Source organism: Astyanax mexicanus, chromosome 6 (assembly GCF_023375975.1).
Source record: "Astyanax mexicanus isolate ESR-SI-001 chromosome 6, AstMex3_surface, whole genome shotgun sequence".
In the NCBI taxonomy this organism is placed as follows: domain Eukaryota; kingdom Metazoa; phylum Chordata; class Actinopteri; order Characiformes; family Acestrorhamphidae; genus Astyanax; species Astyanax mexicanus.
Window position 1 is genome coordinate 15,009,702 of NC_064413.1, and position 13,403 is coordinate 15,023,104.

Sequence of the window (13,403 nt, forward strand, 5' to 3'; positions counted from 1 at the left end):
TCTGAAGCGCGTGTCGTAAATTAAGGAACTACATATCCCATGAGCGCTCACTGCCGTAGCCGTCTTTACGTTTGACAAACTTTACAAAAGTTAGGGGTAGTTTTTATCATTATAAAACTATGTTTTAATAATAAAACGAATTGTTGTGTTGGGTGAGCTTGACGCATAACTAACGTGTTCATTTTAGCAAAATAATTTTTTTTTCAGTTCACTATATTGTATAAAACTCCGCCATACTTTATGTATCCATGGTAACCACAACAGACTCTATACCATTTAGTTATTTAACCCTCTATGTCCTAGTGTTGCCCTCAGACACCAAACCACATTTTTTGTTTAGATAATTACATTTTACATTTTCATACTATGTCAAGCCTTATTTATTTACTTACTATTAATATAATATTACATGGCATATCTACAGCTCTGGAAAAAAGAGACCATTTAAAAATGATGAGTTTCTTTGATTTTACCACATTGAAAACCTCTGAAATATAATCAAGAGGAATATGGATGATCACAAGCCAGCAAACCAAGCTGAACTGCTTGAATTTTTGCACCAGGAGTGGCATTAAGTTATCCAAAAGCAGTGTATAGGACTGGTGGAGAACATGACAAAATGCATGAAAACTGATTAAAACCAGGGTTATTTAACCAAATAAACTGGTTTCTGAACTCTTAAAGCTTTATGAATATGAACTTATTTTTTGAAAGCTCTGCTTTTTTGTAATTTCAGCCATTTCTCATTTTCTGCAAAAAAAATGCTCTAAATCAAAATATTTTTATTTGAAATTTGAGAGAAATGTTGTCGGTAATTCATAGAATAAAACAACAATGTTCATTTTACTCAAACATAGCAAAATAAAAAAAACTGATTCAAAAACTGAGGTGGTCTATTATTTTTTTTCCCAGTGCTGTATGTCCAATACAAGTGGGTCATAAAAAATGTGTATGTGCAAGAATATGTGAAAAAGTAGATTTGCCTTTTTGTTTTCTTACAATATTCTTACATTCCTAATGTTAATTTACTAAAATAGTGTTTTTTATTCGCTGAAGTTTACGTTTGCTATATCCACAGGGACCCTTAAGCTTCCAAAAATTATAGGGTTCCAACTAAAAAAAAAATTATAATTCATGCCCTAGATGGTAATCTAGTTTTGTATATTCCCAATATAAACTGGTTTGAAGAACCATTACTGACTTATACTGAGAAAGAAGCATACATATTTATTCAAGTGACATAATTGTATTATATAATATTTATTCTATTATATAAAATGTATTTTGGCTTTTTTTAAACACTTTTTGTTTACTTCATAATTGCATATGCATTTATTCTTAGTTTTGATGTCTTAAATATTAATCTACAATGTAGAAAAGAATAAAAGTAAAGAAAAAAAAACGTAAAATGAGAAAGGGTGTGTCCAAGCTTTGCACTTGTACTGTATATTATTTTGTAATTGAGAATTACAAAATCAACCTTTTTTTAGAATTTTTATTCACCAAGGTCAAAAAGCCTTATCCATGATCAACTTGTATTTGGTTCAGTTTGCAATAAAATTCAGGTATACAGTGATAATACCCCAGAACTGCACAGTATATCCTCCCCCAATAGTGTAGCTCCACTGCTGCTTATCTGAAGTCAATCACACGTCAAAGTTGAAGCAAAATTCCTCTTGAGAGGGTCTGAAAACAAACTGCTCCGTGTGTCCATCAGTCTGCTCGACAGCATGTGAACGTCCATGTGTGTCCTGGGGTTTGTCTGTGCTGGGCGTTGTGTCTCTCTTTGTCTCAGCACGGCGGTGGAACACTGGTCTGCGGGAAGGTTCTGACACAGCGCTAACCCTTGCTGTGGTCATAGCTATTGAAACAGGGATGACCAGTTAGTTGCCTTTTCACATAGAAAGGGATGAGTTTGAGAATCCTGGTCACATGCACATTTTGTTGGTGTAAACAAGTCACTCAAACTTTAAATAGATAAATATATCTAATGTAAAATTACCTCTGCACACCTTACCATAGTTTTATTTTCTGTGATATGTTTAATTATGCAAACAGCAATTATGCTACAGAAAGGGAAGATGTGCATATGTACAGGATGCAAACATACTGAACATCTACTTGTAATTATTACTAAATTATTACTACTTGTAATAATTTTTAAATTAGACCAATTAAAACTTAAATGAATTAAAACTCTATTCATTAAAGATTAGATTATTATGAATGAAGAGCATTATTGGGCTAATATTAGATACTTCCTTCTTGGATATTGGAGAAAAAAAAAACAGAATAACTACATTCTAATTCTGTAACCAGACTAAAAATATTACGGTTTATTACAGCTGTGTTTTATCTTGTGGGGCAGTCCCATTTTTACATATTGATCTTAAAGCAACATTATGTTGTAATAGGAAGAATGACAACTCTCTCATTAACACTGGGTCCAGAACACTGCAATTGCACAATGCAACTTAGTGTTTTGTATCAGCAGTTCAAAATTGTGTAAATGTAAATTACTCTCCTTTACTGTGGGAAGTCCAAATGCAAAAATAGTGAAAAACATTAAAAAATGTTAAAAAATTAAATGAAAAACAGACCAGCAGTGTTTAAATATTTAGTGTTTAAACTATTTCTATTAGTTAATTCTTTAGATTGCCAGTACCAGGAAAGAAGAAACAGCAGAATGGCATGTCTAAATTCCTCCCACTGTACAAATAGTGAAACTATATCTCACCTGACTGAATGAGTTTGAACTGTTTATTTTTCTCCTCTTCCATCTTTTTCCTGTAATCTCCAGACACAGCTCTCATTACCTGCCTCTTTTTCACCAGAGGAGCTTTGGAGCTGCGCAGGGTCTTTAGAGCACGACTGGCTTCCTCTTCTATTACACAAACACACACAGATTTCAGCTTGTTTATCTTGTTTGTATGGATTATTGTGAATTAATGCAAGTAAATAACCATAGTGTGTTTAAAAGTATTTGTTACTCACTCTGCTTGGCAGACGATTTTTGAGTTCGTAGACCCAGCTCTAGCTGTTCGATGCACCAGTCCAGTTCTCTATTTAGCTGCTCATCTGGAGACTAACACACACACAAACACAATATGTGAAATTAAATACTTCGTTTTTTTAGTCTAACAGTAAGCTCAATACATGTGTGTTCACTAACCATTTCTACATTCTCCTGTTTTGGAGCTTCTTCAGTTACTTTATTAATCTTTTTCTGCTGCTTGTCCACCACCACCTCCTCCCCTCCTCCTCCTTTCTTCTTCTGTTGCTGCTGCTGCTTCTTTTTCTTATTCTTGACTTTGCTTTTTGAAGCAACTGCACTGAGCTCAGTGGCGGTTTCTCCAGTCTCTGTTGTTTCGGTCTGCATGGCTTCGTCTTCTGGCTCACCACTCTGTGCGGTTTGTACAGGGATCTGAAAGTTGAAAGCAAATGAGCTGCCTGCTTTCGAACAATCTGCCTGCTTGGGTTCTACCAGACTGTATCCCAGGCAGGGTGGGGCTTGTGAGAGAAAGTTAAAGGTGAAGGAGTTATCGCTTCGCTTCCAATGAAAATCTGCCAGGGTTGAGCAGTTTTCTCCCTGTGGCCCTTTTACAAAACACAGACACAAGGAAATGTAAATGTGGGAAAATGTGGGAACGTCAAAATACACAAAGAGCAGGAAGCTAAGAATAGTGGTCAGTTGCAAAGAACCCATTACTTTACCTTTTCCAGTTAAACCCTCTTCCATAGTCGGAGGTCACTTTGGGCAGAAATTACCTCAAAAGTATTTATTATCCCATTAATATCATGGAGAGGATGCCAAGCCTACAAAAAATAAAAATCCACCAAATTCAGTAACTTACCCAGCTACCTATATTTTGCACCCAGCTTGATGAGCTTCTTGTTGTGGTTCAGCTTTTGTTTCATTTGTCATATAATTATAACTCTAAAAGTAGATACATGCATGTTAAGATAATGCACGTGTTTATTTGATTAATTTATTTAAAATAATGTATATAATCAAGACAACATTATCACATCAAGTTTAGGCTTTGTAAACCATTACACTCCTATTAATTGTTAATGCATTACAGACTAACAGCCTGTACATAATTTATGATTTTAAGTGTAAATATTGTTTTATATTATTATCTAGTTATCTTATCATGCCTTCGTGCTGCATATATAATATTTAAATATTTTATAATACTGTATATGCCATATGGAATTTGGATTGCTTGTGTGTAATAAATAAGCACCTAGTTCACCTCAGAAAAGCTATGGCCACATCTGTGTTCTGTATAAAAATGGACAGATCAGGAGAGACTCACTCAAGCTTTCCATAGATCTTTCCATAATTTATCAATGACAGACTTTTCCCAATTCAGTTTTACCTACAAAACAGGTGTGTTTACTATCGTGTTCAAAACATTAAAAACTTACTGAATATCAACAAATTATATCTTTAGCTGGCCCAGTTCATCCAGCAGTAAGGAGTAAATTGGTCTTCAGCATAAACTCACCTCACATCCGGCTTTCAGTGGGGATAAATCCTTATTAATACGTTTCTTAAATAATTCTAAATGTCTTCTATATTCAATACAATGTGAAAATGTTTAAATATAACAGGTTTACAGCTTAACTAGACTGAAATAAAAACAGCCTAATGTAAACAACTGTCCTCACGCTGGTGCTGGTGTACACCTACTAGAGAGTCCGTCGAAGAATAGACTCCCTCACGCAGTGGTTCCCTCTTTTATTTTACGTACAGTTAGAAAGCACAACACGTGCAAAACAATTGAAAACAATAAATAGTATCTTGCTCGTAGTTTTATACTTATTTAAATTTATATAAAGCAAATGCACGCAAAACTTAAAACTGGCGATTTCTTCCTTACTGATAGTATTTCAGTATCCTGATTAAAGTGATAAAAAGGCCACACGAAACCGAATAACTTATAACAGCTAGTAAATTAATATGGTAAAAAATCAAACAACCTGTCAAAAGACAAAAAACACTTTTAGAAACATTTTTAAGCATAAATGTTGAAAATGTAAGACACTGAAGTGTTAATCTATTATTTTTTTTGGGAATAAGTATGGAACATAAAAGCTTTATTGTTTGTGTGTGTGTATAATATATATATATATATTTAAAAAACTCATGAAAAAAATATTTTATGGATTTGAATAAAATAATACCCCTTTTACCTTAACACCTCACAAGTAAAAAACGCAAACCCCAAAAGAGCATGATTACAATTCTAATGTATAAATAAAGCCATTAAACATCTGAAATTTATTAAAAGTCTGGTGCATTTAATTTAAATATACATAATGCAGATTTGAATACTCATGCCCCCCATAAATAAGAAGCTCCAGTGATCACTGCTAGAAATGTTTAAATACTTTGAATTTGCCTTTTTTTAATAATTATTCATGATTAAACATGCATGTTGGGATGTGTAAGTAAGACGGGATACTGTTTGCTTTTGCTTCTAAAGTAATGAGGATCAAAAGAAGAAGCAGTTGATTTCTTTCCCTCTTTTTCTTTATATTTTCTCTCTCTTATTTGGTGCGATAATGATAAAACGACGCGACGTAACCGTTAGCTGTTATGCGCCATTCCCCAGATCAAAGCGTCGATCTGTCCAATGGGAGGACACGGTGGGAGGGGACTTCTGCAGATGGCGTCACCGATCGCATAAATAGGGGGCAGGGAGGAAGGCTACCCACGGTCGACGGTCGTTGTTTTGGGTGTTCGGAGTAATCGAAACGAAACAGGTAAGTTAATGGCTATTTTTAATGTGTTTGTGGAGACTTAGGAGTCGGAGGCCTGTGTGCCTCTTAGGCTGTTTGTTTGGCTTGTTTTGGGTTCAGAATGAGGCTTTACTTTAACTTGTATCCTGTCTTCCTCCGCGGAGAGGCGAGAAGCGGCGGTTGGCTGAGGGCTGCTCCGCTCCGCTCCGCTGTGGCGCGGTAACCTCTTAGCAACAAGCCGCCGTTTAAAATCCGTTTCAGTATTAATGGATTAATTGTAATTCGACGTGTTTTGTGGGTATGTTAGTCTGCTTTAGAGGGTCGTTTGTCTCTATTTCTAAGAAGTTCGCTCATTGATAGAGAGCGTGTTCACCGGTGTGTTTTTCTCCGTTTTTGGGCTAAACAAAGAGGAGGCAGTAATTGTTGTGAGGGGACGCCATGTTGGCTTACAAGTGAAGGAGAAACGTGTGAGCTGAACGTCGTGTAATGGAGGGCGAGCTAAAAATTATTTATATATTGAGTTTTAGTATCGTTTTGTTTATAGTCCGAACAAGTTAGTCGTGTTTAAAAAAAAATCATTACTGATGTGTGTTCGTTTTGTTGGTTTTGTGACGGTTAGTTTATTTATTTTTAAGCTTGGCTAGCTTTAAGCTAACGCGCTCAAAAATACACCCCCCCTCCCCTTCAGTGTAACGTTAGCGCAGAGCTGGAGAGCCAAAGCTAACTAGTTAGCTAGTGAAGACCACTCTTCATTAACTTACGCTTGCTAGGTAGCGTTAATTTGGCTGTATTAGTGGCATTTGGCAACACTACTCAATAGTTCTCAGATTCAATGTAATAAAGAGGCACAGCAAAGGTAATTTTTGCGTTAGATGGCGTGTGAATGTGAGCTAGACGTTCTGTTTTTAATGGCGGTTTCAGCCGCAGCTTTATGGTGATTCGCTGTGAATGCTTTTATACCAAACGCGCCTCCTAGTGGACAGACTGGGAATAGCTTGTGTAATTATCGGATATAATAAGTGTACGTGTGAAAATCAGACTTTAAAACGGAACATGTTGATACGAGTTTCACAGATGTAAGTTACAAAAACACAACAAATGTATTTATATAGTCAGATGTGTCTGCATGTCTTCGTGTTTACCCGAAGGGCAAAAAAAGATAATTAATATAGTATGTTCTGAAAGACAGTACTTATAAGTATAGGACAATTCTATTTGTTTAATTAAATGTTCTCCTTTTTTCAACTTGTCATGTCTACTTTTTGCGTGTGTTCCCCCCCCCCCCCCCCCCCAAAAAAAATGTATAGATCATTGTTCTGAAGGCTACAAGGATAATCAACTTTTTAGATAATTTTAATTAAGTGATTTATTTCAATAAGTTTTAGTCAGAATTTGTTGTAAATGGCATGAATATTACTGTAGAAATAAAATTGTAGACGGACAGGCCCAAAGGAACTTGTACAGCTAGTGCTAGCTAACCTAACTAGTCTTTTGTGCTGTTTAGGGGGAGGGAGCCAGTGTTGGAAATGTGTCCCGCGCTTAATAGCAAAACAGCAGTAGTTTGGGCTCTTTAATACAGGATATGGGTTATGTTACACATTGAGTCACATTATCATTGCTTTACTTGCTCAGACCATTTTATTTTGTGTAGGTAAGAGGACTACTCGAGTGCGATGGCTCGTACCAAGCAGACCGCGCGTAAATCCACTGGAGGCAAAGCCCCCAGGAAGCAGCTGGCCACTAAAGCTGCCCGCAAAAGCGCGCCCTCCACTGGCGGAGTGAAGAAGCCCCACAGATACCGGTGAGAACCGTTTTTCTTTTTTTCTTTTTTTTTTTACTCATGGCTGTACGTTTAATGTTTGTTGCTAAACTTGTTAAATTTTTGTCTTTTAGTCCTGGTACTGTGGCTCTTCGTGAGATTCGTCGGTACCAGAAGTCCACTGAGCTTCTGATCCGCAAGTTACCCTTCCAGCGCCTGGTGAGGGAGATTGCTCAGGACTTCAAGACGGATCTCCGCTTCCAGAGTGCTGCTATTGGAGCTCTGCAGGTCAGTAGATTACAAAGGTTGTGATGTATGGTGAAGTTCAGTAAGGCAGTGTCCTGGTCTTTTCTGAACAGAACACTATGAAATCTATGCTCATGTAGTCATGCTCACAGGCTTAAACTTCATATGAAGGGCAAAGGGTTCAAATGAGATGTTGCATTACACTTTCGTTCTAAATGAGAGGAGTATAATTTAGATTTTCCTTTAGAGTGTAATGTTATCAGAAGTTAGTTTTTTTTTTTTAATCTTTTCGGGTTGAGGTGTTTTTTTATTTATTTATTTTTATTTTTACAAATGTTTCAGATTAATAGACCTGGTTCAGTTAACCGAATGTTTGCTTGACATGTTTGTTTGTGCTCTTTAGTTGATGGTAGCTTGTCCCAGAACATTATATGCATCCCATGCACTTTTAGGATTAAGTGTGACTGCAATGTTCTAATCAGTTTTGTAGTGTTTGATAATTTGCATGATCAGTAAGTGTGCTGGTGCTTCAATGTTATGAACAGGACTGGTCTTAATTTTTATGGCTCTGAAGTCTGTCACTGGTAGATATGACCAGTAGGTGGCAAACTGGTTACAGGGAGTGTTTACTGTGTCTACAGAATTTTTTTTGTATTAATTTAGTTTAAAGATGTTGCTGTTGTTGTTTTTTTTTTTTTTTATAATTCTTGTCTGCATTATGTCACAAATGCATTGTTTAATATTCCTTTGCGTTTTGCGATTTCCAAGTTCTTTGTTGACTTAGTGATTTAACTGACTTGAACTAGGTAGTACTGAATTCACCATTTAGTGGGTTTTTCATTTGTGCAAATCTGTTTATTTTAAATGTTTTCTCTTCTGCAATCACAAGCTTCCAAATCTGTTACCATATCAGTGCTTTAACATTTTATTGTGAAAGTGGCCTTGTTTTGATATTAAAATCTTTAGTTAGACATTAAGGGTCAAACTAGATTAATTACTTTTTTTTTTTAATTTAATTGTTAATGTTTAATGTTGATGTTTCAACTAATTGATGCTCAACTAGCATTAAAGATTACTAATGTTTATGCTTAGTTGTAAAGAATTGACAAGCTTGTAATTCTTAAGTTGGCCTTATTGGATTTCCTACGTTCAGTAATCACAACGTACAGAAACTGGATACTGTCGGGGTCTTTGTTCTGGTGGGTGCTAGTGATGTACATACACTCTTGAACTAATGTTTTGTTTGTGCATTTCTGCAGGAAGCTAGTGAGGCATACCTGGTGGGTCTCTTTGAGGACACTAACCTGTGCGCCATCCACGCAAAACGTGTCACCATCATGCCCAAGGACATCCAGCTGGCTCGGCGGATCCGCGGCGAGCGTGCTTAGATGGCTCATTCTATTTAATCCACCTTTTTTGAAGGGGGGGGTGGGGGGGAGCAGGTGTTTAGGGGGGGTTCTTATTCAACTACAAATGCTTGTTGTAGTTTTAAGCTTACTTTTTTTTTTGTAATTTTTTTTTGGTAGTTGTGGCAGGGGAGGGGAATCTTGTGGTTCTTCAGCGTGACAGTAGGGGGTGGTGTCTGAACATTCCGGGAGCTCCTCTCAGGGTTTTAAAGTTTGTATTTTAGACTTTGGTATACCTCTGCCTGTGCGCTATAGTCTGCATGCTACATGGTGATATTAGGACATGTCCATTTTATTTCTATCATTCTATTTTTCTCCTCCATTGTGGCCATTTGGTTGTAAATAAACTTTCCACTACCTCATGTGCTGGATTCTGTGTGGTTAATGTGGAGAGTGAAGAGAACTGCTGCAAACATAAAGTACATATACTTAACATTAAGTTCAGCTGATTTTAATAACCATGCACAACATTGGCCCAAAATGTTATGAAATCAGTGGAAAAAGGGGTCAGTTACTAATTAAATTTGTGTGCTCGTTGTGCTAACAGGGCTTAAGCTAAAAGAGCCAACAGATTCAATGCAACCTAAATTTGCCACTAGAGGTGCATAAAAAAAAATCAGAATGGCTAGTGTTTCTATATGAACCGGTTGGGATTTACTTGTATGTTTAAATAAAAAAAAAATGAATTTATGAAATGTGAAATTGTAAAGCTGTCTGATTATTTTCAAAATATTTGTGCTGTGCTACAACTTATTTAAAGAAGCCAGTTGGAATTTAAAAATGCAGGTGCTCTATATGCAATGTGGAAAGCTATATTCTGAATAAAAATGCTGTTGGGCTGCCAACTAAGGAGATGATCATTGGCTCAGCAAACTCCCATTGCTCTGGTCCAAGCCAAGTCATAATTGGATATGAAAGTGTAGAGGTGGTGGACTATTTTAAGTACCTTGGCCTAAGTTTGGACAACAAAATCAGTTTTGATCATGTCATGGACCTTTACAAGCAATGCCAGCAAAGACTTTCTTTAGTCTGGAAGCTATGAGCACTTCATGTTGAACCTACGCTGCTCCTGCTCCTCTACAGAAGCATTATTGAGCTGGGTCGAACTACAACAAACTGTCATGCATCAAACACATTGCTGCAATGATCATAGGCCTCCCCACACAACTTGATGTATCCAATGTTGCAAAATACCAACAAATTATGTATGGCCAATAACTAAAAATGTTTGGCCAATCCAAACTCACACCTCAGTTACTGTTGCAGTAGAAAAGTTTGATTTAATATTTACATGCACTGTATAATCACTGCTAAGTCACTAATTTGATTAACACACAAACATTAATAATCATATAATGGAAAAACTTAACAGAAAGGGAACAGATTTTTCCTTCACAGCCTACATGGTTAGTCATGTCATTTTTGCATTAAATTGCAATATGTGGCTTCCTGCTAGTGGAAAAATGCCATTAACTGTTGCAGTTTGCAATATTCAAAAATCATGCGGCAATAGCATATCAAGCAACGAGAGTGTGGCACCTGCAGGCCCTATGGTTTGCAAAAGGACACATTGAGGTGATGCTGAACAGTGTGCAGACCAAACATTTTTCCCTAATATGCAGGCCAAAAACAATAACAGTAAAAACTAGTTCCGTCAACCATTGACACACATTCACTTTCAGTGCCCTCAAAAGAAGTATAGCAAAAGATTTAAGACCACATTTAATGCAGACTACACAACCATTATTTTACATCGTAACAGATATGTACCCCCCCTCCCCGGCAGACAAAACCAGCATTACAACATGTAGAGCTGTATTTCAGTCCTCAGCCTGCTGCAACAGAGCCATCCATACAGTCTCATTATCCAAGCAGTACAGTAATTACATTTATATCAGAGGTTAAGACTGTTCATTTTAGTCCACTGTCAGGGTTCTTTCTTTTTTGCCTCTGTTTGTGTCTTTTCCTCTTCGTCATCCTCCTCCTCTATACCCATAGTTGTCAGTAACCCAGGTAAATGTTCGTACAGTTGCTTCTCCAGTGTTTTGTCAACGTCCGACTCTTTGCGTAAAAAGCACCAGAGCACGAAGCTGACACACATTATACTGAATGGCAGGACCTTCCACCAAGGCCGCTGGTGTGTGCTGCCCATTGATCTTTCCACCCTCCAAGTCCGGTGACTGCCTTTACTTGTGGAGAACTTGATAGGCTCGGAATTAACCTCATTGTTCTCATTGCTACCTGAAGATCCTTTGGATTTTGCAGAGCAGTGTGAAGTGACTGACAGTGCTCGCACTGTGCATGGCCTATGAGAAAAAAAGGGATTACATTTTGGGTCATTAAAAGGGGGAGAATAGAACTATACATGCAAAAGATCTTTTCTTTTCCACACTTGTAATTCACCTTTAGTTTTGGTTTGTTGTGCTTCATGAATCTAACCCGTATTTCAGTTAAGTCAAGTCAAAACACGCTGTTATAGTAGTGGTTTTTAACTGCATTTAACCTCCTGTTCTCAAGTTGACTAAATCCCCGTATACAGACCCTTTATAAGATGCATGAAGATCATTACAGTACTCTGTCCTTCACTTTAACTCAAACATCTTAGTGACACATACTACACACAACCCTGAGAGTATCACAAGGCAGTGTGTTTATTCATCTCACCTTATTTACAGAATGTAGGAGTGCTGGATTATTGAAACACCTCAAGCTCCTTTTAAAAGTGTATTTTTTTTGCTTTTTCTGATCTGTTCCAACCATTTTAACAATTCAAATACTTTGATTAAACCTTTTACAATCCATAACACTTAATTCTGACCTTAACTTTTTTGGTGCCATTTGTTAAATCATGCTTTTAACCTTAAAATATTTACAGTCATGTTCCTACAATAAGACAAAAACATGAATGAGCTGCTCGCTGAATTTATCTGATTTAATTTTAAACTTGGCATCAATATTATATTATATATATTATATTATATATTGGCATTAATATTACATGGTTCTGGGCTCTTATGGGTTAAGTCAAGCCTTTAACCTCATGTTCTTCTTAAATTGACTAAAGTTCAACTCCAGCAGTTTAAACCTTCAGAAGATTAAAGATGGGTGTGAATTTAGTAAAGTTTATTGTGCATTTGATGTTTGTATGTTGAGTCAGTGGTTCTGGTATTACTAGTATGGTTGTGTTAAATAAATCACAAAAAATGTCAATATTTTACATTAACACAGAAGATACCAGACACATTCCTAAATATTAATGCCAAATAAATTTAGTGAACAGCTTATTTACATTTTATCTCCAGCACACCTACATTCTGAAAATAAGGTCAGATGAATTATCACAGATTCACACACAGTCCTGTGATGCTCTCAGGATGTTTAGTATGTGTCATTTAGGAACTGCATAAGTTCAAATGAAGAACATATGTTCGGTAGGGAACTTTACACAGCTTTTAAAATGGTATGTGACATATACATGTACATCCCCTTGGGCTCTTCTGGGTTAAACATTGGATGTGGTCAAATTTACCCCAAAGATAAAAGAAGGGTTAAGACAGGTCTATGAAAATTCAGCATTCATGCTAGACTTTTACAATATTTACATTCAAACTTTTTTTTTTTTTTTTTTTTTTAAGAATGCCTGCTTTAGCTAACGTTTCTTACTATGACCCTTTGGAGAAAAAAAAACCCTAAAACGTCTAGTCACATAACATGAGTTGTGTGTGGGTGATCAATGTCCATAAAAGAGAGTTATTTCTATATTTTTCAGGTTTTAACTAGGTATAAGGCTAAATAATGAAGCACAGTCTATAAGAGAGATGTATATTTGTGATTTAACATAATCAGGAAAGTAAATATTAGACTAATCAGCTGAAAGACCTTCAGTTACTGAGAGAACCAGAATCACTTTTTAGCCCTGAAACAGAGAAGTACCCAAACTTATAGATTAAACTACAGGATTCGGGACTGCTGTAATCCTCACCTGATACACTGCAGTGCGGAGCTGCCAGGACGCGTAGAAAAGCCTGTAATCTTAGTAAAAGTCCTCCAGACCGCTGAAGCCATGCTGTTCAGCTCTCTCTGTCTCTCTCTGTCTCACATTGAAACCGTCCCTGGTCATGTAACCTGTCTAACACGCCGTGTGTCCCCCGCCCACAAGCGTCCGGCTGAACACAGGCCTTTAGTTCCGCATTAAGAAATTTAGCTACTGCTCTCTGATCGAACATATTGTTTCAAAATAA

The 13,403-nt window shown here is 36.7% G+C and overlaps 3 protein-coding genes across 4 annotated transcripts; 1 reads left to right on the plus strand and 2 right to left on the minus strand.

Moving 5' to 3' along the window:
* Positions 1-1,410: 1,410 nt before the first annotated feature.
* c6h8orf33 (chromosome 6 C8orf33 homolog) lies at positions 1,411-4,721 on the minus strand. Its single transcript, XM_007256821.4, has 6 exons — positions 4,515-4,721; positions 3,715-3,816; positions 3,173-3,597; positions 2,995-3,085; positions 2,738-2,884; positions 1,411-1,861 (listed from the first exon to the last, which is right to left on the minus strand). Exons 2-6 carry the CDS (start codon positions 3,737-3,739, stop codon positions 1,647-1,649), a joined length of 903 nt encoding a protein of 300 aa, XP_007256883.1. The 5' UTR covers positions 3,740-3,816; positions 4,515-4,721; the 3' UTR covers positions 1,411-1,646.
* Positions 4,722-5,633: 912 nt separating this feature from the next.
* Positions 5,634-9,524, plus strand: h3f3d (H3 histone, family 3D). 2 transcript variants are annotated; one of them, XM_007256824.4, is made up of 4 exons: positions 5,634-5,775; positions 7,403-7,552; positions 7,645-7,798; positions 9,016-9,524. In XM_007256824.4, exons 2-4 carry the CDS (start codon positions 7,425-7,427, stop codon positions 9,142-9,144), a joined length of 411 nt encoding a protein of 136 aa, XP_007256886.1. In that variant the 5' UTR covers positions 5,634-5,775; positions 7,403-7,424; the 3' UTR covers positions 9,145-9,524. The 2 variants fall into 2 exon arrangements, with proteins under 2 accessions (XP_007256886.1, XP_049336314.1); XM_049480357.1 differs by lacking the exon at positions 5,634-5,775 and having other exon boundaries at positions 7,384-7,552.
* A 1,343-nt stretch (positions 9,525-10,867) lies between these two features.
* Positions 10,868-13,328, minus strand: c6h16orf91 (chromosome 6 C16orf91 homolog). Its single transcript, XM_007256823.4, has 2 exons — positions 13,145-13,328; positions 10,868-11,468 (listed from the first exon to the last, which is right to left on the minus strand). Exons 1-2 carry the CDS (start codon positions 13,225-13,227, stop codon positions 11,090-11,092), a joined length of 462 nt encoding a protein of 153 aa, XP_007256885.3. The 5' UTR covers positions 13,228-13,328; the 3' UTR covers positions 10,868-11,089.
* Between the last annotated feature and the right edge of the window lie 75 nt (positions 13,329-13,403).

What these genes read in the sequence shown, in the direction of transcription:
- h3f3d (XM_007256824.4), top strand. Translation starts at nt 7,425, where the DNA reads ATGGCTCGTACCAAGCAGACCGCGCGTAAATCCACTGGAGGCAAAGCC. An exon ending in AAGAAGCCCCACAGATACCG is followed by an intron (nt 7,553 to 7,644) that starts GTGAGAACCGTT and finishes TTTGTCTTTTAG; the next exon opens with TCCTGGTACTGTGGCTCTTC. An exon ending in CTGCTATTGGAGCTCTGCAG is followed by an intron (nt 7,799 to 9,015) that starts GTCAGTAGATTA and finishes GCATTTCTGCAG; the next exon opens with GAAGCTAGTGAGGCATACCT.
- c6h8orf33 (XM_007256821.4), bottom strand. Translation starts at nt 3,739, where the DNA reads ATGGAAGAGGGTTTAACTGGAAAAG. An exon ending in AACAGGAGAATGTAGAAATG is followed by an intron (nt 3,086 to 3,172) that starts GTTAGTGAACAC and finishes TGTGTGTGTTAG; the next exon opens with TCTCCAGATGAGCAGCTAAA. An exon ending in AAAATCGTCTGCCAAGCAGA is followed by an intron (nt 2,885 to 2,994) that starts GTGAGTAACAAA and finishes TTTGTGTAATAG; the next exon opens with AAGAGGAAGCCAGTCGTGCT.
- c6h16orf91 (XM_007256823.4), bottom strand. Translation starts at nt 13,227, where the DNA reads ATGGCTTCAGCGGTCTGGAGGACTTTTACTAAGATTACAGGCTTTTCT. An exon ending in TCCGCACTGCAGTGTATCAG is followed by an intron (nt 11,469 to 13,144) that starts GTGAGGATTACA and finishes TTTTTCTCATAG; the next exon opens with GCCATGCACAGTGCGAGCAC.